A 26,376-nucleotide genomic window follows, 5' to 3' on the forward strand; every position below is an offset into this window, starting at 1 on the left:
AATACATTGCTGTTTACTGTCAAGTCTCTCCTTTCTGCTACATGTTCCTTGAGAATCCATAATAAATGACTGATGAGTTATTTCCTCTCTTGAATTCTAAATTTTTTGTCTAGTGGAAGTCTTCAGCTGTGCTATAACTCATCTGTCCTAGAAGAGTCTGCTACAGCAATTGGGAAAGTGTGTTTGGGGTGGGGGGAGGAGGAGAGGGGATAAGATGTGAGTTAATTGATTTGTCCAACTGACTGGAGGAGGCTGAGCTTTTCGGGAGTTTCAATGGTTTGCAAAGACAGGGACTTCACTTTCTGGTTGTAAACAATAGAAACCTAACTCAGACTGACTTACAAAAAAGTAGAATCTACCAGCTTTAAATTGCATCAATATGCTGATGATTTTTATTTTTAAGCAATTTTTTTTGGGGGGGGGTGTTTGTGCTGGGTCTTAGTTGCGGCGGGCGGGCTCAGTTGTGGCATGCAAACTCTCAGTTGCTCCGCGGCATGTGGGATCTAGTTCCCTGACCAGGGATCGAACCCCGGGCCCACTGCATTGGGAGCTCAGAGTCTTAACCACTGCGCCACCAAGGAAGTGTCCTGATAATTTTTTTTTTTTTTTTTTTGCGGTACGCGGGCCTCTCACTGTTGTGGCCTCTCCCCTTGCAGAGCACAGGCTCCGGATGCGCAGGGTCAGCGGCCATGGCTCATGGGACCAGCCGCTCCGCGGCGTATGGGATCCTCCCAGACCGGGCTACGAACCCGTGTCCCTTGCATCAGCAGGCGGACTCCCAACCACTGCGCCACCAGGGAAGCCCTCCTAATAATTTTTATAAGTTTATTTATTTTCGGCTGCGTTGGGTCTTTGTTGCTGCATGCGGGCTTTCTCTAGTTGCGGTGAGCAAGGGCTTCTCTTCGTTGCGGTACGCAGGCTTCTCGTTGCGGTGGCTTCTCTTGTTGAGGAGCATGGTCTCTAGGCTCATGGGCTTCAGTAGTTGTGGCTCACGGGCTTAGTTGCTCCGCAGCATGTGGGATCTTCCTGGACCAGGGATCGAACCCATGCCCCTGCATTGGCAGGCAGATTCTTAACCACTGCACCACCAGGGAAGTACCCCCTGATGATTTTTAAATTGACATTGCCAGCCTGGATCTCCAGTCTCATACATACCCAAATGCCTAGTGGCTAACTCTACTTTGATGTCCAATCAGCAAATCAAGCTCAACATGGCCAAAACACTGTTCCTGATCTTCCCTTTCTGGCTGTCCCTCACCAAATCTACTCCTCCCACAATCTTTCTCAATTTCAGTTAATGAAAACTCCACTCTCCCAGTTGCTCAGGTCAAATGCTTTGGAGTTAACTTTCATTCGCCCTCCACATTCCAAACTGTCAAATAATTCTATTGGCTCTACTTTCAATCCATTGAAAATCTGACAATTTCTCTCTACCTGTACAGCTACTACCTCACTCCAAACCACCATCATCTCTCACCTAACCTAACTGGTCTTCCTGCCCATGCCTCTATTCAGTTTATTTTCCATGCAAGAGCCAGAAGATCCTTTAAAACATAAGTTAGATCATGTCACTCCTCTGCTCAAAATCTTCCAGTGGCTACTGATCTTACTTAGAGAAAAACCAAAGTCATTGCAACAGCCTACAATGCCCCGCACAATATGGCTTCTCGTTACCTTTCTGACCTCATCTTTTACTACTCTTTCCCTTGCTCAATGCACTCCAGCCACATTGGCCTCCTTTCTGTTCCTCTTAACACATCAGGCATAGTATGTACCTGTCATTCCCTCTGTTTGGATCATTCTTCCTCCAGATAGTCACATGGCTTAATTCCGCACTTTCTTCAGATCTTTATCCAAATGTTATCTTAATAGTGAGGTCTGCTCTGATCGTCCTATTTAAAATTGTAATCCCCTTCCACCTCTATCCCCTTTCAATTTTATTTTTGTTAACATGGATCACTAACATCTGTACATTTTACTTATTTAGTTTATTGTTTATCTCTTCTCCTACCCAGAATGTAAATTCCAGGAGAGCAAGATGTATGCCTTTCTTTTTCTTTTCTTTTTTTTTTTCCTTCGGCCGTGCAGCGCGGCTTGCAGGATCCTAGTTCCCCAACCAGGGATCAACCCAGGCCTCCAGCAGTGGAAGCACAGAGTCCCAACCACTGGGCCACCAGGGAATTCCCTCTATGCCTGTTTTTGTTCACAGCTGTATCTTCGATGCCTAAAACAGTATCTGACCTATAATGAACTTTTCAGTAAATATTTGTTGAATAAATGAATGAAAAAGGTTGGAGTCAGGTTCTCAGCATGCTATTAGAACTCTCTTAGCTTCCCTTTCCTCTGCATTGACTTCATTCTCAAACAGGCTTGAGGTGTTACGGGTAATGGCATGCTGGCTACCAGCAGCTCCAGATTTACATTCTCACAATTCAGCAGCCTTAATGGGAAGAGAGTGCCTCTTTCCTGATTATTCCAGTGAAAGCCTTAGAAATGAGTTTTATATTCTGGCTTGGGTCAAGTGTCAATCCCTAAAACAGTCTCTAAAGGTAGAGCAAGAAAATGCTGTGACTGGCCAGGCCTGGGTCATGGGGCTTCCTGGGATGGGGGTGAAGTTCAGCTCTATGTAGACTGAGAACAGGGGAATGTAGTTCCCTAAAAGGAAATGGGGTGCTATCACTTGAAGAAGAGGGATGTAGATTTGGCCAGCAGAAACAACAGATGTCCATCACATCATAAATGATGGCCCACCCAGCAGACCTAGTCCAGAACAACATTCTTCTCCCGCCCCTCCATTTTCACCTCCAACTAGATCAACCCCTGAACGTTGGTAAGGTCCTCTCCTCCTAAATGCCTTTTCACCTGTCTCTGTCAGTTAAGGTATTCCCCGTCCCTAAATGCCCGGTTCAAATATGATCTCCCTTACCATGACTCTTTAACAGATGTGGTCTCTCTCCCACTTCTGAGCATCCTAGTTGTTTCTACTTCTCTTGTCGTTATCTTTTCACACTGTACCCTATATCTTACTTATTTGTACACATTATGAGCTGTTGTGGAAAAGGGCCGTTTCCCGCGGCAGCAACTGCGGTGATTAGATACGCACCAAGGCCGCCAGGGCGCGCCAAGCGCCAGGCTCGAGGCAGCCGGGGGCTGGAGGCGCTGTGATTGGCAGTTGCGGCAGTCAATCGGGCGCAGGCGGGGGCAGGGTGGGGCGGGCCGCCCTAGAGGCCCGTGGGCGAGAGGCGGGGCCTGCATGAATGGGGCGCGAGGCGCGCCGCTGCAGTCGGCGCTCGGGGGGGAAGCGGGAGTCCCAGCCGGGAGTGGGTGGGAGGAAGCGAGGTGGGGAGGGGAGGGAAAGAACGCGGGGGGCGGGGAGGGGCAGCGCCGGGGCGGCGCGCCGAGAGCGGCGAGGCGGCGGGTGTAAGCTAGAGCCGTGGCCGTGGTTCCTGTCTCTTCGGTGCCGCTGTCCGCTGCGCCGACTCCTGCCGGACCCCGAGGAGCCCCCGACCCGGCGGAGGAGTCGGGTCTGGGGTAGCCGGCGCTGAGGGAGGAGTCGGGTCCGAACGGCCGCGCCAAAGACCCCCGGGCGTGGAGGTGGGGGGCTGAGGCCCCCGAGGGGGCCCCGCCGCTATGGGCAACCTGGAGAGCGCCGAGGGCAGCCAGGGCGAGCCTCCCTCTGTCTCGCTGCTGCCGCCGCCCGGCAAAATGCCGATGCCTGAGCCCTGTGAGCTGGAAGAGAGGTTCGCCTTGGTGCTGGTGAGAGCTGAGCCTAGTCCCTTCCCCCTCCTACCGCCCCGCAGGTCCCAGCGCCCCGGGTGGGTTCCTTGGTCCGGCCCACCCCTTCAGTCAGGGCCCCCGATGGGTCTCGGCCCCCAGCGCCTTCCCAGGAACCTCTGAGCAGCCCCGTCGGGGACCTCCCAACCGACGCCTCAACCGCTGGACACTTAGGAGGAGGGGTCCCCAACCCGGGACCGCCCCAGGATCCAGACTTCTTCCTCTCCCCTTCCCCTTCTGCCGCCCTTCGCACTTCTCACTTCCCTGACAGTCTCCGCAGGTCCCTAGGATTCTCATTCCTAAACCTTTGGCTGGTGCGGGGGAATTCAGAAGCTCAGGGCCGGCCCACTCCCCAGCCTAAGTCCGGGTTCTCTGACTGGGGAGACCGCCTCTCGTGTTAACATGGAGGCTTTCCAGGGAGTGGGTCCTACTCCCAGCCCAGACCAGATGTTTGGGGGAGAGGAGGGGGAATGGAGGGGGACTGGCAGCTCGTGAAGGGGGTGGAATAAAGAGTGATGCCATTCTACTTATTTTCAGAACGGCCTGCAGGCATCCTGCAAAGTTACAGTGGGTTTGCCTAAAAGAGCTGAACATGTGGATAAGCCATTTCACTAGTGTATTTTTCCAATTGAAACAATACACAAACCATCCTGCCTCCCCCACCCCACCCCTTTTATGTTAAGCCCTAGTGGCTGGTTTGTGTTTTTTGCCTGTGCTTCTTTTTAGTCTTTCTGTAGGTTCCTAAATGATCTGTATGGATGAGTTTTTAGAGCTGACTTTGGGATTCTTCTTTGATGTGGGAACTGGACATTGATGTCGGTGGCTCTGTGGACAGAGAGCGTCTGAGCTGGTATCACTGAGATGGAGGCAGAGAATATGTCGGAGCTAAAAATGAAGTTTTGGAGAAAGAAAGTGAGCTAGGTGAAGGAACGTTTGCTAACAGAGGTAAATCTTAGAGAAACTTGGGGAAATAGTTCCCAGTTCCTCAAAGAACTCTCTAAGAGGCAGTGTTAATGCTGCCGTTATTGTTACTATGGCCTGAAAGGCTGACTTTGCCTTTGCCTGTGAGGAGGGTTAAGTTGTGACTTAGCAGCCTTATTGGATTTCATCTGCTTTGGAATAGGAAGATTAGATCTGTTGGCACCAGTGAAGCTGTCTAGAGATCCTGGCCTCTCCGATGGTGCAGAGCCTGACATCAGGCCCACTGGCACCATAGCCAGATCAGAGAGGGTTCACGGGGTTCCAAGGGGAAGCTGGCACCTATCTGCCCATCAGCTCTGTGAAGGGCCAAAGGGATCTGGACCACATGTCTTGTGGCCCTCTGCATTTCCCCCAGCATCCTCAGGGGGATGGGGTGAGTCAGTGATTACTAATGTGCTGTGGCCATCTCAGAGGCTGAGGAGAGCCTGGGACTTGGTGCCCTTGCAAACAAGAGCTCAACTGTTGGGGGAAAAGAGTGGGAGGGAATCTACGCTCCAGTGGGGGTGTGAAAACCCCCATGGAGTGGCATGAGGTAGCTACAGAAGTTGGAGAAAAAAGGATGTAAAGGGATGTTCAGAGGTGGACTGGGTAGGGGGCTGCCTTAGGTAGATGCTACCAGGCTGTTTGTTGTGAGAGCTCAGAACCAGAGTTGGTCATGTCCTCACTGGAGTTTGGTTGACACATTTGTTTAGTTGGCAGATTAATGGCTTAATATTTACAAAATGCATATGGTATCCTGATTACTAGCCAGAGAGCCTAGGTCAAACTGGGGACCGTACCACCCACTTGTAAACCTAACTTTCAGCATAAAGTTTTGATTTGTTTCCTCGTGGCTTTTGTTTTGGTCTTGTTACTGTGTGCCTGAGCCACTGCTAATGGGGAGTTGTAACAGGGCAGGCCAGGGCTAATTAGCTGTCTTAGGAAGGGAGGAGATTTTTACCTCAGTTTTCTAACACAGGGAAATCATGCTTTCTTGGGGATTTGAGTTCTTCGCTAGGGACTCTTAAAGATCCCTCTTTCCTCTGTTCCTAAAACATGCCCTTTCCACTATCCTTTGGGAGCAGTACTGACTATTGGATGTTTGACCCTGGAACAGGCTCATGTATATTTCCTGACAGTCAGGGGAAGCATAGTACAGTAGAAAAAGCAGGAGCTGTGTCTTAGCGATCGTCTTTACCTCTCTGAGCCTAGATTTGCTCATCTGTACAATGGGGCTAATGATTACCATCCTGGCGGGATTTTGAGAATTGAGGGGTGTATATAAGGTGCTTGGCACACAGTAGGTACTCAGTATAGATCAGTTTCTTTTCTTGATTGTGTAAAAGAGTAAGACAGGTTGCTCCTTTTATACCATTTCCTTCCCCAGATTGATTTGGTTTACGGACAAGCTATTTGTTGGTTTTGCTGAAGTGATGTGCTGGTGTCCTGGTTAAGCATATGGATTTTCAAGTCAAAGTGGGCTCAAATACTGGCTCCTCACAGTCTCCAGTTAGAAAAGTGTTTGACCTTAATCAAGTTACTTAATCTCTTTGAGTCCCAGTTTCCTCTTATAAATGAGGATAATAATAGTATTTGCCACATGAGGTTATTGTGTGAATTTAACGAAACTAGAAGTTAAGTACTTAGTTAGCAGAGTCTGGCATCTACTATATGCTTGGTAAATGGTAGTTTTTAAATGTGTAACTCTCAGCAGTGACTCAGATCTGAGATCATTTGTATTCCCAAAACGGTATTTTAAGTTCAGTAATCTGATGAAACCTACATGGAGGGCTTCCCCAGTCCCAATGTATCTATGGAAACCCCCCCGAAAAGCACCCTGGCTGGGGAAGTTGTATCGTTGCTGAGTCAAGACCACAGGCTCCTAGCTTTCTGGTGCAGACACATGATCTGACCCACAGCCTGTCAGCCGAGGTTGGATAACTCGTCTGAAGCCATGAGGTGGTTTGTGCAGGACATAGTCCTACCCCAGCCCAGTGCCCTAATCCAGGGCTTTCCTACTGGTATGCTGGGATACTGATCCCCTCAGCCCTGGCAGCAGCTCAGGTCCCAGATTGGTCCCGTCTGGCTGGATCAGCTTCTACCATTTACCCTGTGTACTGTGCAAATAGTATTTTCTAGGTGTGCCCTGATATTAAAAAGGTTGTGGAGCTGCTGTGTTACACTGTTTTCTTGGGATCCTTCCTTACCCCCTGTCTTGGCAGCAGCCCCTATTCTGTTGAGGACTGAGAAGTTTAGGATGGTCAGTTATTGGAGTTCCTCTTTATTAGTACCAGGATGAGATCTCTGGTCCGGTAAAGCCCCCTTCTGTGTTTCGGTCCTGACTAGTCTACTACCTTAGTTGCTCAGAAGCTAGTATGCTGGCCAGTACTGGCCTTTCCTTAGATAGAGAGGGGAGGCAGAGGGCTTTAATGGCTTTAAAAGGATAGCTGTCTGCTTTTGCTGTGTTTGCACCCTGATTTTTCTGTTTACTGGCTTACTACAGATTTGAAACGAAGTCTAAAGGTTCTAATGCCAGAAAAAGCCCTGGATATCCCTCAAGAGGAGGCTCTCAGGGCATGAGGGTGGGGCTGTGTGATGGGCTGTCCCTGCCGTGGCCCCTCCTTTCACATTTCCCTGGTGAAGACTGATGACTTGGGGTTTTGCTATAAGTGTAGCATTGATGTGGGAGCTAAGCTGGCCTGGGTGCTAGTTGTCAAGAGGCTTTGAGAGGCCTCCTTTGACATAGAAAGGGGCTGGGAAAAACTTGGACTAAATATCAAGTTCCAAATCGCCATGGTGGAAATGTTTTTCCCAGCCCTGGGGATTGTGGTGAATTAGTTCAGGCTGGGATAGAACTTGGGGGAGGGTAAGGGCCCTTGACAGCTGTCAGAGCAACCCCCTTGTTTAGAGACCCCACTGAGAAGACCCTAGGGCACAGAGGGAAACCTCATTCCTTGACTTTCCCATATGACCCTGCTTTAGATTGGGGAGGTGTAGGGGTAGGTGGGAGGGAGATGGAACTGATGCAGTGGACTCCTTGTGATTTGGGAATGTTTTCATGGCTCAAAGGGAAACTCATCTTTTTTCCTTTTTTCCCTTAAAGTAATACTCATTCTCCAAAAACAAGTTTGGGCAATTTAGAAAGAAGAAAAGATTGAAGATTTAGGTTGAAGGAAAAAGTCCATATTTTCTCCATTCCTTTAGCAAATGGAGGCAATGTGTTTTATTTTTTTTTATTTTTATTATTTTTTTAAATTTATTGTTTTATTTTTGGCGGTACTGGGTCTCCGTTGCTGCGTGTAGGCTTTTCTCTGGTTGTGACGAGCAGGGGCTACTCTTCATTGTGGTGCGTGGGCTTCTCATTGTGGTGGCTTTTCTTGTCTCGGAGCACAGGCTCTAGGCGTGCAGGCTTCAGTAGTTGTGGCACACGGTCTCAGTAGTTGTGGCTCGCGGGCTCTATAGCTCAGGCTCAGTAGTTGTGGCTCACAGGCTTAGTTGCTCTGTGGCATGTGGGATCTTCCCAGACCAGGGCTCAAACCCGTGTTCCCTGCATTGGCAGGCAGACTCTTAACCACTGAGCCACCAGGGAAGCCCGACAATGTGTGTTAAAACTTTTCATGCTTTTGTCTTTGCATAGGGTTTTTTTTTTAATTAATTAATTTTATTTATTTATTTTTGGCTGCGTTGGGTCTTTGTTGCTGTGCGCGAGCTTTCTCTAGTTGCGGAGAGCAGGGGCTACTCTTTGTTGCAGTGCGTGGGCTTCTCATTGTGGTGGCTTCTCTTGTTGCAGAGCACAAGCTCTAGGCGCACGGGCTTCAGTAGTTGTGGCTTGCAGGCTCTAGAGCGCAGGCTCAGTAGTTGTGGAGCACGGGCTTAGTTGTTCCACGGCACGTGGGCTCTTCCCAGACCAGGGCTCGAACCTGTGTCCCCTGCATTGACAGGCAGATTCTTAACCACTGCTCCATCAGGGAAGCCCTCTGCACAGGGTTTTGTACAATGTTGTGATAGTAGCGTGTGTGTGTGTATGTGTATGTGTGTGTGTGTGTGTGTACACACACATATATTTATCCAACATGGATTTTTTTTTTTTTTTGCTTTTGTTATTTCATTAGTTTTCCCAGGATAGTCACTGTAAACATTTTTAAATGCTTGTACAATGGTCCATCAAGTGAATGTACCATTGTTTACTTAACTCTCCTCCTCTTGTAGGACATTTAGGTTGTTTGCCTCTATTTGCCATCATAAACAATGCTGTGATGAACATCTTGGTGTACTTTTTCAATAGAGTTTTCCTTGGGATAGAAACCCCAAATTGAACTTCCTAGATTGTAGGATATAATGTTTTTAAGGTCCTAAATACATATTTCCACATTTTTTTTTAAAAGAGAGTAATTCATGTGAGTGTCCTTAAAGGGAGGTTGCAGGATTGAGGATAGCTTCTTTTCTCCTGATTATGAAAATAAGACATATTTAGTAAGCAAATTTAGAAGTAAAAAGTGTGAAAAGTATAAAACATACGGAAAAGTATAAAGAAGAGTATTAAAATCACCTGTAATCTCTCCATTTACTATTAACATTTTGATATACTTATATATATTTTAACAGTTAGAGTCATACTGTGCATATTGTTTTGTAAACTGATTTTTAATTTTACTATTTGAAGCATTTTCTCATTTGTCTAAATATTCTTCAGTCTTATGATTTCATGGCTAGTAAAATATTCCATAATACAGTATTTTATTACTGCCTTATATTTCTCTCTGCCTCCGCTTTTTACTACTATAATTAACATTGTGATGAATTTTCTGTGCATAAATATTTGGGTGCATGTCTGATTATTTCCTTGGGATAAATTGCTTTTAAAGGCCTTTGAGAAATATGCCTTCTAAAAAAGTTGTACCAGTTGTCTTTTCCACTGATAGTGTGTCTCCCTTTCTCCATAAGCTAACCATTACTGCATGGTTTAACTTTAAACACCTTTGCCAGTTTAATTAGTGAGCAGTGGTATTTTGTTTTAATTTGTATTTCTTTTAACGTTTCATCATAAATGTTTTGGCCATCTTTTTTTTTTTTAACATCTTTAAAAATATGGAACACGTCACGAATTTGCGTATTATCCTTGTGCAGGGGCCATGCTAATCTTCTCTGTATCGTTCCAGTTTTAGTATATGTGCTGCCAAAGCGAGCACTTGGCCATCTTTTTTATGTGTTCTTAGCTCTCTGCTGGAGATTTATTATACATACATATTTCTATGTAATAAATGTATATGTTTCCACACTTGTTCATTATAAAATATTTTTCATATATGAAAGAGCATATATAACTATTATGTAAGATTAAAATAATAATGAAATGGATAACAGTGTATCCACTGGAGAGTTCTTGGAATTGCTTCCTGCCCCTTAATTTCTTCTCTCTGCTATTTTATCTGGGATGAAAAAGCCCTTTAGCTCAGGACTTATTGGGTCTGTTTCTGCAGCTGGGACAGTCCAGGTGGCAGCCACACCAGTGCTTCATAGCTCGGTCTGTGGGGAAACAACCGCTGCAGCTGGTGAGAACAGGAACTGGTTGTGGTGGAAATAGCTAATCTTCAATGAAGTGAAAAAAGAAGCCAAGGTGGAGAGGAAATGAGACCACAGATCCTCCCCTGCCCCTGGGGTTGCCTGGGAAGGCTGGTCAGAGCCAGGGCCCCAGTTCCGTGGTCGAGACCAAAGAATCTGCCCCAGAGCTGACTGTAGTCGGCCCAGGGGACAGCAGTGCTGGCGACCTGAAGTCAGCGTGTTATCTGCTCAGCCAGGCTGGTCACCTCCATTCTGGGGAATGTTTCTCCTAAGTCTGCGCTGAGCTGAAGCAGCGCCAGGAAAAGGCCAGGGGTTCATTCCAGTTCGGAAATGCACTTCAGAGAAGAGGAAGGACCTTTTTCTTAAAAGATAAGAGAGGGTGCTGTCTCTACACAGCCCCCGCCCCCTGCCCCTTGCTGGGTACTCTAGGGCCCCCTCTTTTTGAATAGCACCACATGGGAACTGAAGGGTTTCGAGGTTGTCATCCATGAAGAAGAGGTTTCCAGAATAGAGATGAACTAGGCAGCTAGAATCCCTGAGTTCCCATTTCCAGTCTCTCCGCCTCCCTCAGCAGAGCCACATTTTTCTATCTTGTTTTCCTTCCATGGGAGAATGAGTCCCCCAAGAAAGATATAAAGGTATTAGGCTGCCTCTCTGTCCTTAAAATACTCTGGTTGTCTGTGCCTCCCACAATCCTCTCTACTTCTTCTGTTTTCACCTTTCAGAATCCTCTTTCCAGAATCTTATGCTTTCTGTCTTCCATCACTTTACAACGAAGTTGTGGGTTGGAAGTTTGTGTGGTGGGTGGGGGAGGACCTGGATAGGGTTTTGGCGGAGCAGTTCCCCCCCCCTTTTACTAATATGCATACTCTTCTCAGTTTATAAAGTACTTTGAGGTACTTGAAGGGTGTTCTAAACAATGTTCAGAACCATGAGGGGATATCAGAATTATTTACGTGACAAATTTTGCAAGTAGAGGAAGGATTTAGGCTGTTGTATGCTCGTGATAGTTCAATTCTTGTCCTCATCTCTTTCCTCGTTCCCTCCCCATCTCTTTTACCACCTTCTCACCCTCACCCGGGTTATTGACAGAGCTGGATGGGCTGGTGGTCCTGCCTCTGGGTCCCTAAAAACATTAACGGGGAAGGAATATACTCTCTTCTTGCCCTGCTTGCTCATTTCTACTTAGATCTGGACTAGAGAGTGTCACAGCCCTCCTCCAATTGCTCATGCCATCTCTAAGTAAGAGCTGGGCATGAGCCTTGTGTTTGGGTACTTTTGGAGATGGTTATCTTGTTTTAAGGACTAGCTACAGTTTAGAGCAGAGTTAGTTTCCGCTCAGTTTTTACCAGCTTCCTTGCAGGGAGCTGGAGAGCCAGTCCCTAGATCTTCCCAGTATTTCCCGTGAAACCTAGAAAAAAATAGGTCCTGGAAGGAAGTAGCTGGTTTGAGACTCTTGCAGGCTTAGGATGTTTTGAAAGAAAAAACATCAGTTTTGGAATCAGAAGACTTGGGTTCTGGTCCAGCCTGATGCCCTTTTTTTTTTTCTTTTCCCCCAGCTGATGACCTTAGTCAAAGTCTATATCTTTTCTGAGCCAATTTCATCCTTATGAAATTGGTGATGATCATACCTACTTTACAGGGTTTTGAAGATGTTTAAAGTAGACAACATAATGAAAATAGTTTATAATCTATAAAGGTTCTACAATTAAATGTTTGTGGCATATACATTACCCAGTATATACCACCCCTATTCCCATCAGTTAAAGTGGTTTTCAGCTGGGGGAGGTACTGTCCCAGAAGGGAGCTTTTTGGCAAGTGAGGATGTTTTGGTTATCACACTGACTTGGAGTGGGGAGGGGCGAGTTACTTCTGACATTTAGTGCCCGAGGGCTGGGGATGTTAACCATCCTACAGCATTTGGGTCAGTCCCACACAGTAAAGAATGATCTTACCCAAAATGCTGATAGCGCTTCTGCTGAGAATTATCTTCTACTAATCTGTACTTCTGTTGTCTTTTTTTTTTTGGATAACTCTGTTTTTTTAAAAATTTATTTAGTTATTTATTTTTGGCTGCATTGGGTCTTCGTTGCAGTGCGTGGGCTTCTCATTGCAGTGGCTTCTCTTGTTGTGGAGCACAGGCTCTAGGCGTGCGGGCTTCAGTAGTTGTGGCACGCGGGCTCAGTAGTTGTGGCTCACGGGCTCTAGAGCGCAGGCTCAGTAGTTGTGGCGCACGGGCTTAGTTGCTCCGTGGCATGGGGGATCTTCCCAGACCAGGGCTCGAACCCGTGTCCCATGCATTGGCAGGCGGACTCTTAACCACTGCGCCACCAGGGAAGTCAGGTGTTTCGTTTTTGTTTTTTTTTTTAATTTTTATTGGAGTATAGTTGATTTACAATGTTGTGTTAGTTTCTACTGTACAGCAAGGTGAGTCAGCTATACGTATACATATACCCCTCTTTTATGGATTTTCTTTTTTTTGTTTTATAAATGTATTTATTTTATTTATTTATTTTTGGCTGCGTTGGTTCTTTGTTGCTGTGTGCAGGCTTTCTCTAGTTGCGACAAGCGGGGGCTACTCTTTGTCGCGATGCACGGCCTTCTCATTGCAGTGGCTTCTCTTGTTGTGGAGCTGGGCTCTAGGCACGTGGGCTCAGTAGTTGTGGCTTGCAGGCTCTAGAGCACAGGCTCAGTAGTTGTGGCGCACGGACTTAGCTGCTCTGCGGCATGTGGGATCTTCCCGGACCAGGGATCAAACCCGTGTCCCTTGCGTTGGCAGGCAGGTTCTTAACCACTGCGCCACCAGGGAAGTCCCTGGATTTTCTTCTGTACCTCCGTTGTCTTGTGTCCCAGTTGGGGATGAAGCTTTAAGAGCAGTAAAAGTAAAGGTAGAGCAACAGTTTTTGGTGCTTTCTTGGTTTTCCCATTTCCTATTACACCTTCAAGCAAGAGGTGGACATCCATCTTTTTATTACCTCTGTCTGTAGATTTAAGGACTGATTCCCTGGTTCCTTCTGTACTGTGGGCTCTACCCTAAAACTTGTCAAGGAGCAGTTTGGGGTATACATACTTCACTGCTGACCTTTACTAACCCCATTAGCTCCTCAAGCCAGGGTAAACGTTCTTTTAGGTTGGGAATATGTTTGAGAATTTTTTGAACAGTGCTTCTGGATCTTTTGAGTAAAAGACTCTTTTGAAAATCTGATTAAACTTGTGACCCCTAATTCTGTGCACACATACAGTCGTTTGGGGGTTTAAAACCCATTCTTGGATCTGCTAGGGAATCCCTGACTTTGAGCCTAGAGGAATGGGAAGGGAGAGCTGGGCAAGGAGAAGCCACTGCAGGAGCTCCTTGACACAAACAGTACTCAATATTTTTGTAAGGGGAATGGAGCCCTTACAAAAGGGCTATCAGTTCAGATAAAATAATGCCTCTGTTGGTGGTTCCAAAAAAGAGAGCTTGTTGAAACTTGGTTGACTGTCATTCAGAGGGAGATACTCTGGCCCTTGGACATCTTAATTTAACTTAAAAATTTTTTAATTTAATTAATTTATTTTTTATACAGCAACTTCTTATTAGTTATCGATTTTATACATATTAGTGTATATATGTTAATCCTAATCTCCCAATTCATCCCCCCCACCCCGCCCCGCTTCCCCCCTTGGTGTCCATACGTTTGTTCTCTACATCTGTGTCTCTATTTCTGCATTGCAAACCGGTTCATCTGTACCATTTTTCTATATTCCCTATATATGCGTTAATATACGATATTTGTTTTTCTCTTTCTGACTTACTTCACTCTGTATGACAGTCTCTAGATCCATCCACATTTCTACAAATGACCCAATTTCGTTCCTTTTTATGGCTGAGTAATGTTCCATTGTATATATGTACCACATCTTCTTTATCCATTCGTCTGTCGACGGGCATTTAGGTTGCTTCCATGATCTGGCTATTGTAAATAGTGCTGCAGTGAACATTGGGGTGCATGTGTCTTTTTGGATTATGGTTTTCTCTGGGTATATGCCCAGTAGTGGGATTGCTGGGTCATACGGTAATTCCAGTTTTAGTTTTTTAAGGAACCTCCATACTGTTCTCCATAGTGGCTGTACCAATTTACATTCCCACCAACAGTGCAAGAAGGTTCCCTTTTCTCCACACCCTCTCTAGCATTTGTTGTCTGTAGATTTTCTGATGATGCCTTAATTTAACTTTGACTAAGGATACTTTGTGGTGAGGTCTTCCCCTTTGAGCCAGACCCTCAACCTCCAGGAACATCCAGGTAGGGATGACAGGATGTACTTTGACAAGCCAGGGGAACCAGTGGCATCCTTGCAGTGAAGCCCAAAAGTTAGGTCATATCCTATGTTTTGAGGTACTGTCCGCCCGAAGCCACAACTCTCTCCAGCAGGCCTCAGGTCTCTGGGAAAATCCAGGCAGTTGTGGCTTCCCAGGGTGTGCCTTAAAGAGGACTTTGACATCCAGTCTCTAGCAGTTACTTCTATGCTTAAATCCTTTTGCTTTCTACCTTACAAGCAAACAAACAGACAAAAATTACCTGTACTTTTTTTGACTGCTCAGAATATTTCATACCAAAATTTTTGAAGAAAAATTCAGATCTTTTGGGGGCTTTATTATGAAAAAAAGTTTTTTTCAGAACAACATTAAAAATGTTGTTTTTTTCTGGGTGGAGTCTCCCATCTCATCCTTATAGGAATGGCTAAGTTTCTGGTCTCCACCAAATGCCTAGATTTAACTTGTATAGGTTAAGGAAAGAGAATTCAACATTTGTCGGGTATATGCCGCATGCTTTTACATGTATTATCTCATTAAGCTTGACAACAATACTGTAAGGCAGTTATTTCACTTCTTTTTTTATTAATTTTTATTGGAGTATAGTTGCTTTACAGTGTTGTGTTTCTGCTGTACAGCAAAGTGAATCAGTTATACATATACATATATCCCCTGTCTTTTAGATTTCCTTCCCATTTTTTTTTTTTTTTGCGGTACATGGGCCTCTCACCTTTGTGGCCTCTCCCCCTGCAGAGCAGAGGCTCCGGACGCGCAGGCTCAGCAGCCATGGCTCAGGGGCCCAGCCGCTCCGCGGCATGTGGGATCCTCCCGGTCTGGGGCACAAACCCGTGTCTCCTGCATCGGCAGGCGGACTCTCAACCACTGCGCCACCAGGGAAGCCCTTCCTTCCCATTTTGGTAACCACAGAGCATTGAATAGAGTTTCTTGTGCTATACAGTAGGTTCTCATTAGTTATCTATTTTATATGTACTAGTGTATATATGTAAATCGCAATCTCCCAATTCATCCCACTCCCCCTTCCCCCCTTGGTATGCATAAGTTTGTTTTCTATACCTGTGTCTCTATTTCTGCTTTGCAATTGTTCATATGTACCATTTTTCTAGATTCCACATATAAGTGGTATTATACGATATTTTTCTCTTTCTGACTTATTTCGCTCTGTATGACAGTCTCTAGGTCTATTCACATCTCTGCAAATGGCACTGTTTCGTTCCTTTCTATGGCTGAGAAGTATTCCGTTGTATATATGTACCACATCTTCTTTATCCATTCCTTCGTTGATGGACATTTAGGGTGTTTCCATGCCTTGGCTATTGTAAATAGTGCTGCAGTGAACATCGGGGTGCATGTCTCTTTTTGAATATGGTTTTTATTTCTGTTTTACAGGTGATGAAAACAGGGCTCAGAGGGGTTAAGTAACCTTGAGAAAGTCTCAGCTTAGATGTCACTTGGAGAGGCCTTAAGTAAAAATTTTTGGTTAGATTTTTTGTTAATGCTAAAAGGACTGCTAGAAATACAACTTTTTTCTTTTTTTTGGCTGTGTTGAGTCTTCGTTGCTATGTACAGGCTTTCTCTAGTTGTGGCGAGCGGGGGCTACTCTTCTTTGCAGTGCGTGGGCTTCTCACTGTGGTGGCTTCTTGTTGCGGAGCACAGGCTCTAGGTGCGCAGGCTTCAGCAGTTGCAGCACACGGGTTCGGTAGTTGTGGCTCGCGGGTTCTAGGGCCCGCGGGCTTCAGTAGTTGTGGTGTGTGGGCTCAGTAGTTCTGGTTCGTGGGCTCTAGAGCACAGACTCAGTAGTTGTGGTGCATGGGCTTATTTGTTGTGCGGCATGTGGGATCTTCCTGGACCAGGGATCGAACCCATGTCCCCTGCACTGGCAGGTGGATTCTTAACCACTGTGCCACCAGGGAAGTCCACAACTTCTAAAAGATGCTTAATCCTTGATTTTATATATATATATATATATATATATATATATATATATATATATATATATATATATTTTAAACTGCCTAGAAAAATTTTTGGAAGAATACAAGTAAATCTAATAACAATGATTACCTCTGAAATGTAGGGAGGGAATCATAATAAGAGGAACAGGAAAGTCAAAGGGAATTTAGCTTTATCTATAATGTTAACATTTCTTACAAGGAGAATGTATTTATATGTCAGTTGTATAATTAAAAGTTAAATAAAAAATTCTTAACCTCATTAGAAATCAAGGAAATGAACATTCCAATGCTACACTTTTTTTTTTTTTTTTTTTCCGGTACGCAGGCCTCTCCCCGCTGCGCCCTCTCCCACTGCGGAGCACAGGCTCCGGACATGCAGGCTCAGTGGCCATGGCTCACGGGCCCAGCCGCTCCGCTGCACGTGGGATCTTCCCAGACCAGGGCACGAACCCATGTCCCCTGCGTCGGCAGGCGGACTCCCAACCACTGCGCCACCAGGGAAGCCCAATGATACACTTTTATACTAATCATCTGGGCAAATTTTTAAAGTTTGACAATGTCTGTGGTTATTATTAGTGGTACATTAATACACCATTAGTAGTAGTGTAATTTGGTACAGACATTTTAGAAGACGTTTTATAGGGTCTGCCAGTTTCAAATGTGCGTACCCTTTAACTTGGTCATTTCACTTCCGGGAAACTGTCCTACAGAACTGTTTATACATGGCATGAAGGTGCATGGAAAGGATCCTCAGGGCTGCATTGTTTAACAGTAAACACCTGGGAGAAACCTGATTGTCCATTTCCTGTCCATATCTGTTTCTTTTCCATTCATCTGGTTACTCCAGGCAAATACTGGGAGTTATCCTTAATTTTTCCTTCTTCCTTCTCCATACTCAGTCTATTACTCTGCCAATTCCATCTTCAAAATATGTCTCAGATCTACCCATTCTCTCTATCTCTACTGCCACTGCCTCAGTCCAAGCCGATGTCAACTCTGGCTTGTATTACATCCAAACAGTTGGCCTCCCAATTTCTTCTACTGCTCCTTTCTCCATCCTCCCAGCCATTCTCCACAAAACAGCCAACTTTAAAATATAAGTCAAACAGCATCATTTTCCTACCTAGAAATCTTTAATGGCTTCCTTTTGCACTAAAAAAAAAAAGCAACCCCCTGGCCTTGGCCCTTAAGCCTGCATGATTTGGCTCCTGCTGACTTCTGTAACCTCACTCACCCTCCTGATTGCCGACCTCCACATTAGCCTTCCTTTAGTTCGGGACAAGTTCCTTTCTTGTCTCAGGGCCTTTGCACAAGCTGTTTCCTCTCCTGGAATGCCTTGCCCCTGGATCTTCAAATGGCTCAATCTAGTTAATGCTTCAGGGCTCGGTTTTAGTAATGCCACCTCTCAGAGAGGCCTCTCTTCTGTATTATTCTCTTAGCATCCTATTAACTTCTTTTGTATTATTTTCCATTTTAAAATTATTTGTTTAATTACTTGCTTATTATCTGTCTCCCCAGACTGTTGACTCCATGAGGGTGGAAACTTTCTGTATGCTTATCACTGTCCAGCCAAATACCTGGTACCGGCTAGGCACTCAATAAATGGTTGTGGCTGATGGGAATCTCGAAGATATGTGTGTGTGTATATGTATGAATATAATCGTCTAAAAAGGGAATTAAAAGAAGAGTATATATAATGCTTTATAAAGCCACATGTTTGTATGTAAATGTTTAGAAAAAAGGCCTGGAACAGTCAATACCAAGCTGTTAGTCCCTGTGGTGACCTACGGAGGGGGATGGATAGGGTTGGGGGCCAGTGACTCCTTTTTTATTCTATAAGCTTTTGAGTTGATTAATTTTTTAACAATATGTACCCATGTATTTGTTCCTCCTTTAAGGGAAAAGGAGGAATAAAAATAGGGGAGGATGACTCAACTTTTATTGCAAAAAAGAAAGCTCCTCTCTCTTACTCTCTGCGTTGACCCAAAAGAAGAGAGCAACAGGGAGAAAGGACACCAGTGAGGTCATTCCTTGCCCTGTACTGAGCTTGGCACTAGTTTTCATAGTAGAAAGAATCCTAAGAGATGCCCTTACGCCCTGAGGCTATATTTTAAATTCTTAAATGTAGGTCCAACCTTGGTCTCCCAGACACAGCCAAGTTGTATATTTTTAGCCTGTTTCATTTCTAGGCTAGTGAAAGTTGCACCTCCAGCCTCAGTTTAGCAGGTGAAGTCAGCAAAGAGAATAAACAAGCTCTGGGCTTCACTGCAGCTAAGCTTCTCAAAGTTAAGTCAGTTCAGCAGCCCCAACCCCCAGGGAAACTATGTTCTCTAGATTCTTGTCTCCCAGAAATGTGGATAGCTAATCATTTTCACAGCTAATGTTCATTGCATGCTAATGGTATGCCAAGCATCTGGCAAAGCTCTTTATACACATTATCTCATTTAATCACCATAACTATGAAGTAGTTATAATTATCTCCATTTTATAGATGAGGAAATGGAGGGCCAGGATGGTTAAATAGCTCACCTGGGATCACACAGCTAGTAGGTGGTGACGTCAGAATTTGAATCCAAGCAGTTTGACTCCAAAACCCACATCCTTAACCACAATCTCCTTCTCTTTCCAGGGTCACCGCCCGCCCCCTCCGCCTTCAGTACTGCTTTGGTGGGGATTGTGTACATTACGGCAGAACACAGGGAAAGTAGAACAAGTCTTCCTTTGCTAAGAGGTGTGGTGGGAAGATTTGGGCTTTGGAGTCAGCCAGACTTGGGTTTGAATCCCAGCTGTCCCACTAGGACTTTCACTATTCAACAAGTATTTCCTTTTTTATTTACTGTGTGCCAGTGATAGCACTGGATATACAGTGGTGAAAAACAAATATCACCTCTGCCTTCATGGAGTTTATGGGAATGCAGATATTAAACAAATAAATACTTAACTACAAGTTATAAGTCCTCAGGAGACAAAGAACAGGTTGTTACGAGAGAGTATAACCAAGGCTTCCCTCTAAATGAAGACCAGAGGCAGCCTTGGAATCTCTGAGAGACTGTCTACTTTCATTTCATTTTCCTTCCTTTCTTGATTTATTAAGGAAACAGGTCTTAGGTGCCTACTGCATATGCAGCACTTTCTCGAGTGCTTTGGAGAATAACAAAGAAATAGAAGATAATGCAAGTTGGAGAGACAAAACAGAACCGTACTTTGAACAGCTAGAGAATTAAAACAAGTGCGTGTCCTCAGACTATCCGTGAGGCTCTCTATGTGCCTCAGTTATTTTATCCATAACATGGGGATATTTGTCTTGCCCAATCACATGTTTTTGTGAAGACCAAGTGAGATCATGAAGTGATGAGGTGCCACACAGCTCCAAGCACAGAAGGACTAGAGGGTTAGGGAAGGATTAGCATGGCATGGGATTGCTAATCAGGCAGTGCTCTCAGGAAGACATGGACTTTGTCAGGTCTTACAGGGGACAGGTGTGGATCAGGAGTGAGGAGACTGAAGGCCAGAGCAGTGTGGGAGGGGATTAAAGAGGAAGAATTAGCCAGATATATGAAGGGCAGCCAGGAGCCCCACCTGCTGGGGCAGAGGATCCTCATCTCTTGCCTGGTCCATTGTAGTAGACTCCTTAGTTGTCTCTCTACTCCAGTCTTGGAGACCTAGCTCCACCTTCCTGCCCCCCACCCCCCATTCATCCTTATAGCCATGTGTAAAGATCTGGGTGAGAGGTTTTCTAGGAAGAGAGAGTAAACCTTGGTATGGGAAAGAACTTTGCACATTTCGAGGAACTGAAGAGATGCCAGATTGGTCAGCAAGGATGCTGAAGAGACACCAGGGAAGGCAGAAGAAAGGTGAGCAGGGCTTAGGTCATGGAACCTTATCAGCCTTGATAAGGAGTTTGGGAAGTGACCGGGCTCCTCAGTCAACTCTGCCCAGCAGAGTGATCGTGCCCTCTGCTCTTTCAGGTTTGACTGGTGTTCAACCCTCCTTCCTACACCCTCCTCAGGCCAGAAAGGGCAGTGCCTCTGCTAGGCTGGCCCCAGTGTTTAGTGTGCCTGTCCATGGTCTGAGCCTGTAATTTGGTGGGTTGGCTGGTTACAAAAATAAAAAGTGTGACCTATAACTAAGGCTGAGTGGATTCAGTAAAGAGGGAGCTTTTAATTTGCAGGGGTCCTGGGCTGTATTTAACTGGAGGAGAAATGTGTCTCCTCCCTAAGCGCTGCTCCATTTTCTCCCTTGAGTACCTGCTCTGCAGTGAGTTAGGGTTTTTGGGCCTGGGGGTGAGCTTTAGGGAGATATTTCAAAGGGAATTTAGGGTCCAACAACAGGTTTGATGGCGCTTCCTGGGAGGTTGGCATTATTCAGTCTTGCCTCTCATATAACCCACTTGGAGGGAAGTAGAGTTTTTAAATGTTTGATTGAGTGATCACTCATTTATTCATTCAACACAAATGTATTGAGTGTTTACTCTGTATTTTAGACATTAGGGATCCCATAGTGAACAAAAGAGACAAAGGGACTTGCCCCACAGAGTTCACGTTTTTGTTGGGGACAACAATAAACACATATATAGGTCTGTCATAGAATGTTGAGCAGGGATAAGTGCCATGAAGAAAAAGAAGGTAAAGGGGTGGCGAGTAAGAGGGGCACTATTTTAATGAAGTGGCAGTTTGAAGGGTTGAAGTACAGGAGAAAAGTGGCATAGTGAAGACAACTTTCTGTGGACTCTGGACCCCAGCTCCGGAGAGCCCCCCAGGACAGGGGCTCCCTGAGCAGGGCAGGGTTAGGTCCATGCTCAGCGGGGGGCCTGGCTGCTTCCTAGCCCAGGTGGGCCCAGTCAGAGCCTGTGGTTGCCTCTTCCCGGCTCCACTGGTCAGAGCTGTCTGCAGGGCTGGGCAGGGTGCTGGTTAACTGTAAATAGATACTTGTCTTTCCAGGGCTCCTCAAGCCTGATCCTCTCAAGATTTCCTGAAGTCACCATGTGTTCTTGGCTAGAGGAGGACTAAGAAGTCTGGCCTGGGAAGCTGCAAGGAGTGCAGGGGTTCCTTCTGCCTGTGCCTGCTGCTCACCAGGCCTTTTTCAGGGGCTTTGGGGCTCAATGGATTTGGATTTGAATCCCGGCTCTGCCATTTATTAGCTCTGTGACCTTGGGCCAGTGCTGTAACTTCCTCAATCCTCGTTTTCTTTATCTATATAATCAGGATAGGAATACTCGACTTCTAGGGATTTGGAGAGCATTAAATAACATATATAAAGGATCCAGGACAGTGTCTGGCATAGTGGGTGCTCAATAAATTTTAAGTTGAAATATTCTAAGACCACTAACCTCTTAAAGTCAGGGGTCTGGTATTAAGGAGCCCAGCGAAAATATTCAAGAAATATGGATTATTATTGATGGGTAAGAGACTGGTTCTGTGTACCTCGGAGTTGTGAAATCACTGAGTTGCACACCACATATTAGTCACCTGGCTTTCCTACTCCATGTTGGCCTTGTCATGACCTCTGCACGGGCCTTAGGATCTCCAGGAACTAACGTGGCCCTTGGCCTATCCTTTAGCACATTTCATCTCTAGTACAGCCATGGAAGGATCGGCCTTTAAGAGTCTTCTGGACTGGGGAACTTACCAAGGCCAGAGTAGCCAGCATAGGGCTACCGAGGTCCAGACCTCTGCTCCTGCGACTGTATTGAACTCTGGGGTGGTGGTGGCCACTGTTATGTGGGTTCATTTGCAGATTGAAGGGATCACAGACTCCCTTCCCCTCAAAACCAGCCTCAGGGGGAGACCCAGACAATGTTCTAGAATTGATGGACGAAAGATAGCTAAGTGGGAAGGAGCATCTTAGTTTGAACCTTCTGTGTCCAGAGTATGCTTGGGCCCCTTACTTCGCACAGACTTCTTGCTAATGGTTGTGGTTATTTTGTTTTGACTTGCTGCTCAGCAGGATCAGCATCACACAAACACTCATTATCCTCAGGCCCTTGGCAGTCAGGGCACTTGGTGAGTCCCTTGTAAAGTGCTCACGTCTACAGATTATTTTCTGATGTATCTGGCATGAGTTCCAGATTGACAGTGCAATAGCAACTATCAATTGCTCCCTTTGGGCTTGGCTAATTACTGCTGGCATCGTATGTAAGGAATTAAGAATCTCTTATGCTTTTACGGGGCAGCAGGGCCTGGTGAGCTCCCATAGCGTTTATCTGTCATTTCCCCAGAATACCCTCGTTAAAAGTTGTGAGCAAAACCTCAGGAATTGAAGGGTAGCCAGCCAGACAGTATTGGGTGGCATTTGGCTTCTCAGTTGGTTCCCTCCAAGAATTGTAAAGAAACCATCTAGTACTTGTTGCCTACAGATGCCTGTAGGGAAATGTCAAATGGTGTCATAATGTTGTAAAAGCACGACTAGCTGCTTCTGACTGTCTTGGAGGTGAGCGGGCAGAGAGGTTATTCCAGCCTTATCCTATGGCGAGGTGAAAATTTACTCAGGACTCTGGAGGGCCTCTGGAGGCTGCGAACTGAGAATGGCGCAGGTGTCATCTTCCTCGCCTGGAGACAAGGAAGGGAGAGGGATGCAGTACCAGCCCTCAGAGACTCCCGAGTGCAGCACGGTGTTCATTCGCTCAGCAAGCACTTATTGAGCACTTAGCATTGTGTTGAGTGCCAGAGAAGTAAAGATGACTGAGACAGTGTCTGCCCCTAGCAGTTCAGTCTGGAGGGGAAGACAAACACATTAAACATCTAATTGCAGTCTTCAGCTTGGGAAGCACAATGGTGTAGACATGCAGGAGCATCTGGGGAGCACAGGGAGGGGCTTGGGGAATACTGCCTGTAGGAGGAAATCTCTGCTGGCTAAAGGGATAATTAGGAGTTGGAGAGAAGTGTGGAAGAGAAAGCAGGTAGAGTGGCGGCATCAGGGTGAGGCAGAGTGATGTATTCAGAGAATCCTCCCGCTGCTGCGCGGGGCTCTTGGAGTGTAAGGTGTAAGGCAGCCAGTGGTGGCGGGGTGGGGATGGCTAGAGTAGTAAGGAGGGCTTTGAATGCCATGCGGATGGACCATACTTCATGCTTTTCGTTGGAGAGTGTCATGGTCAGATTTTGAGGTGTGAGTGGGTCAGTGTGGCAGCCATGGGAAGGGAATCAGAACTGGAGGTGGGCAGCCGAGTGGGAGGCCTTCTAGTGTGGTGATGATGGTGGGAGCCTGAACCAGAGCTGGTTTGCATGGTGGAGATGATAGGACAGACTCAATAAATAGTTTAAAAGATTAAATTTGGGGACTCAGTGATGGATTCGATTTGACATTGGAAAGGTAGAGATAAGGGAAAAGGGAGGAATTCAGGATGATACCCAGATTTCTAGTTTGAGATGGAAATGCATATTTGAGAGTCGTCGGTGTCTACTGGTCAAATAAAATTTGGGGTCAAAACATTCTCGTGCCTCTCTCTGTATTCCCACAGACAGCACAGACCTTCAGGGACTGGGAGGGAAAACTCCTGAGACTTATGCAAGGTCACAAGGAGAGAAACAGTGGTTGAGAAGAGTAGTTAGGGGCTTCCCTGGTGGTGCAGTGGTTGAGAGTCCGCCTGCCGATGCAGGGGACACGGGTTCGTGCCCCGGTCTGGGAAGATCCCACATCCCGCGGAGCGGCTGGGCCCATGAGCCATGGCCACTGGGCCTGCACGTCGGGAGCCTGTGCTCCGCAACGGGAGAGGCCACAACAGTGAGAGGCCCGCGTACTGCAAAAAAAAAAAAAAAAAAAAAAAAAAAAAAAAAAAAGAGAGAAGAGTAGTTAGCTGAGGGGGCCGAAAACAGAGATTTGTGGTAGATCAAACCTCAGGTTTGCAGATGGCAGGTTTAACCTGCAGAAGTTGGGAGACAACGGGGAGGTGAGGGACTTGAGATAAGGCGGAACACGAAAAACAGTTTTCTTTGCAAAATCTCATCCCAAAGGTTAGAGGACTTGTCCCAGATCACTCAGCAGAGCACCTTAGTCAGTCGGTGCCTCAATTCTGTCCCCCCAAATTCTGGTCCCAGCTTTCCTGTGAATCCTCCGGGTGGCTGTTGGTGTTTTCAGTCTTACCTTTCAGAGGGGCATGTGTGCAACTGCTCTAACCTAGAGAATCAATAAGTGTATAAATATATTTAACCTATACTCTTCAGCTGCATATATATACTCTCTCTTTTATGCATTTTAAAGTACTGTGAAATTATATTTTATGTATGTGCTTAGAAGCTGTCTTTGAGTCACCTGCAACTCTTTGGAGTAGCTCATCCCAGTTACCATTTATAGAGCCCTTCTCCTGGGCCAGGCACTATTCAAACTCCTTTTCATTCTTTCATCCCTTCACTTAATTCTTATAGGAGGTAGAGATTGTGATTCACATTTTATAGATGAAGAAACTGAGATTCAGAGAAGGCTAGTTAGTAACTTTCCCACTGTCTCATGAAAAGTACCAGGATTCAAATCTAGAGGAACAGGTCCTCTAGGAACAGGTCCTCTCTGTTCCAAAGCCCATGCTGTTATTTATAGCTCTCTGAATGTTTAAAATGCCATTCAGGTATGAGGGAATTGTCACCTTGTGGTGTCCAAGAGGGGAGTTCCCTTGTCTTTTTGCTCTGCATGGTGTCCTTCTTACTCTGAGACAGAAACCTTGAACTTCAGGTGTTTGGCACACATACCTCGTTCAGCTAGTTTCACCCAGTCTTGGTGGACAGGGAGGCACCATTTAATGATCAACCAAAGCCAGTCAGACAAACACAGATGGACCTTCCCAAGTTAGAAACGGAGATTTGATTTCTTTGTAAGGAGATGGCAGGGTATGGTGGAAAAAGCCATGTCCTGGCAAAAGTTCTATTGGAGGCCACATATCTGGGTTTGAATCTGGGTTCTGCCACTTTCTGTATGACTTTGAGCCAGTTGGTCTCAGATTCTTAATTCTCTCACCAGTTAAACAGGCATAATACCACTTACCTCCACTGGTTATTAGGAACAGTAAGTGAGATTTTGTGAGAAAAGTGCCTGGCATATAAGAGACGCTCAGTAATGTTTTCCTCCCCATCTGTGGCCCCAAGTGAATATGGCACCTAGGACACCAGACATTGAGAGAAGCAGACAAGATTCAGGGTCTCTCTGGGGTGGGAACTCAGAAGGCTACTTCCAAAGAGGTGTTTTTCTAGCTGGACAATCAAATGAGATGTAAAAAAGCTGGGGCACTCAAAGATGGGGTAGGGCAGTCATAACCTCTGTGTCAAGCTCTGGCCTTTAAAGTCACGAGGAGGGACAATATTGGGAGGGTGGCTTGTGGATCAAGAGCAGACTGGGGTCTTTACGATTCCTCCCCAAAGAGCAGAGGAGCACTGAGGCACTGAGATGCACCTCCATTTGAGAGCAATTGAAAAAGCAAGGAGAGACAAAGGACTTGTAGTGTCTCTCCCCAGCTGATATGACTGGTGACGGATGTGAGCTCATGCTGGGGCATAAAGCAGGAGTCGTGCCCCTCCCACATGTAGTCTGGATGTAGGAAGGGATTCATTAAGTTTTATGTTTGTTTTTTTTTTTTTTTTTTAATATTTTATTTATTTATTTTGGGCTGCATTTGGTCTTTGTTGCTGCACATGGGCTTTCTCTAGTTGCTGTGAGCAGGGGCTACTCATTGCGATGGCTTCTCTTGTTGTGGAGCACGGGCTCTAGGTGCATGGGCTTCAGTGGTTGCGGCGCGTGGGCATAGTTGCTCCGCGGCATGTGGAATCTTCCCTGGCCAGGGCTCAGAACCCACGTCCCCTGCGTTGGCAGGTGGACTCTCAACCACTGCAC

At 46.0% G+C, this 26,376-nt stretch overlaps 1 protein-coding gene and 1 non-coding gene across 4 annotated transcripts in view; one reads left to right on the top strand and one right to left on the bottom strand.

Annotated features, from left to right (window-relative positions):
* Positions 1-3,630: 3,630 nt before the first annotated feature.
* Positions 3,631-26,376, top strand: part of FMNL3 (formin like 3) — a 55,696-nt gene continuing 32,950 nt past the window's right edge. For all 3 annotated transcript variants that reach the window (XM_065887896.1, XM_065887897.1, XM_065887898.1), the window contains exon 1: positions 3,631-3,756. In XM_065887896.1, the coding sequence (XP_065743968.1) occupies positions 3,631-3,756 (126 nt within the window). The remainder of the gene's footprint in view (positions 3,757-26,376) is intronic.
* On the bottom strand, positions 9,817-9,923 carry LOC136131679 (U6 spliceosomal RNA). Its single transcript, XR_010656408.1, has one exon. It is a non-coding gene; the product is annotated as a U6 spliceosomal RNA (small nuclear RNA).

This window comes from Phocoena phocoena, chromosome 11 (assembly GCF_963924675.1).
Source record: "Phocoena phocoena chromosome 11, mPhoPho1.1, whole genome shotgun sequence".
NCBI classification, from domain to species: Eukaryota; Metazoa; Chordata; class Mammalia; order Artiodactyla; family Phocoenidae; genus Phocoena; species Phocoena phocoena.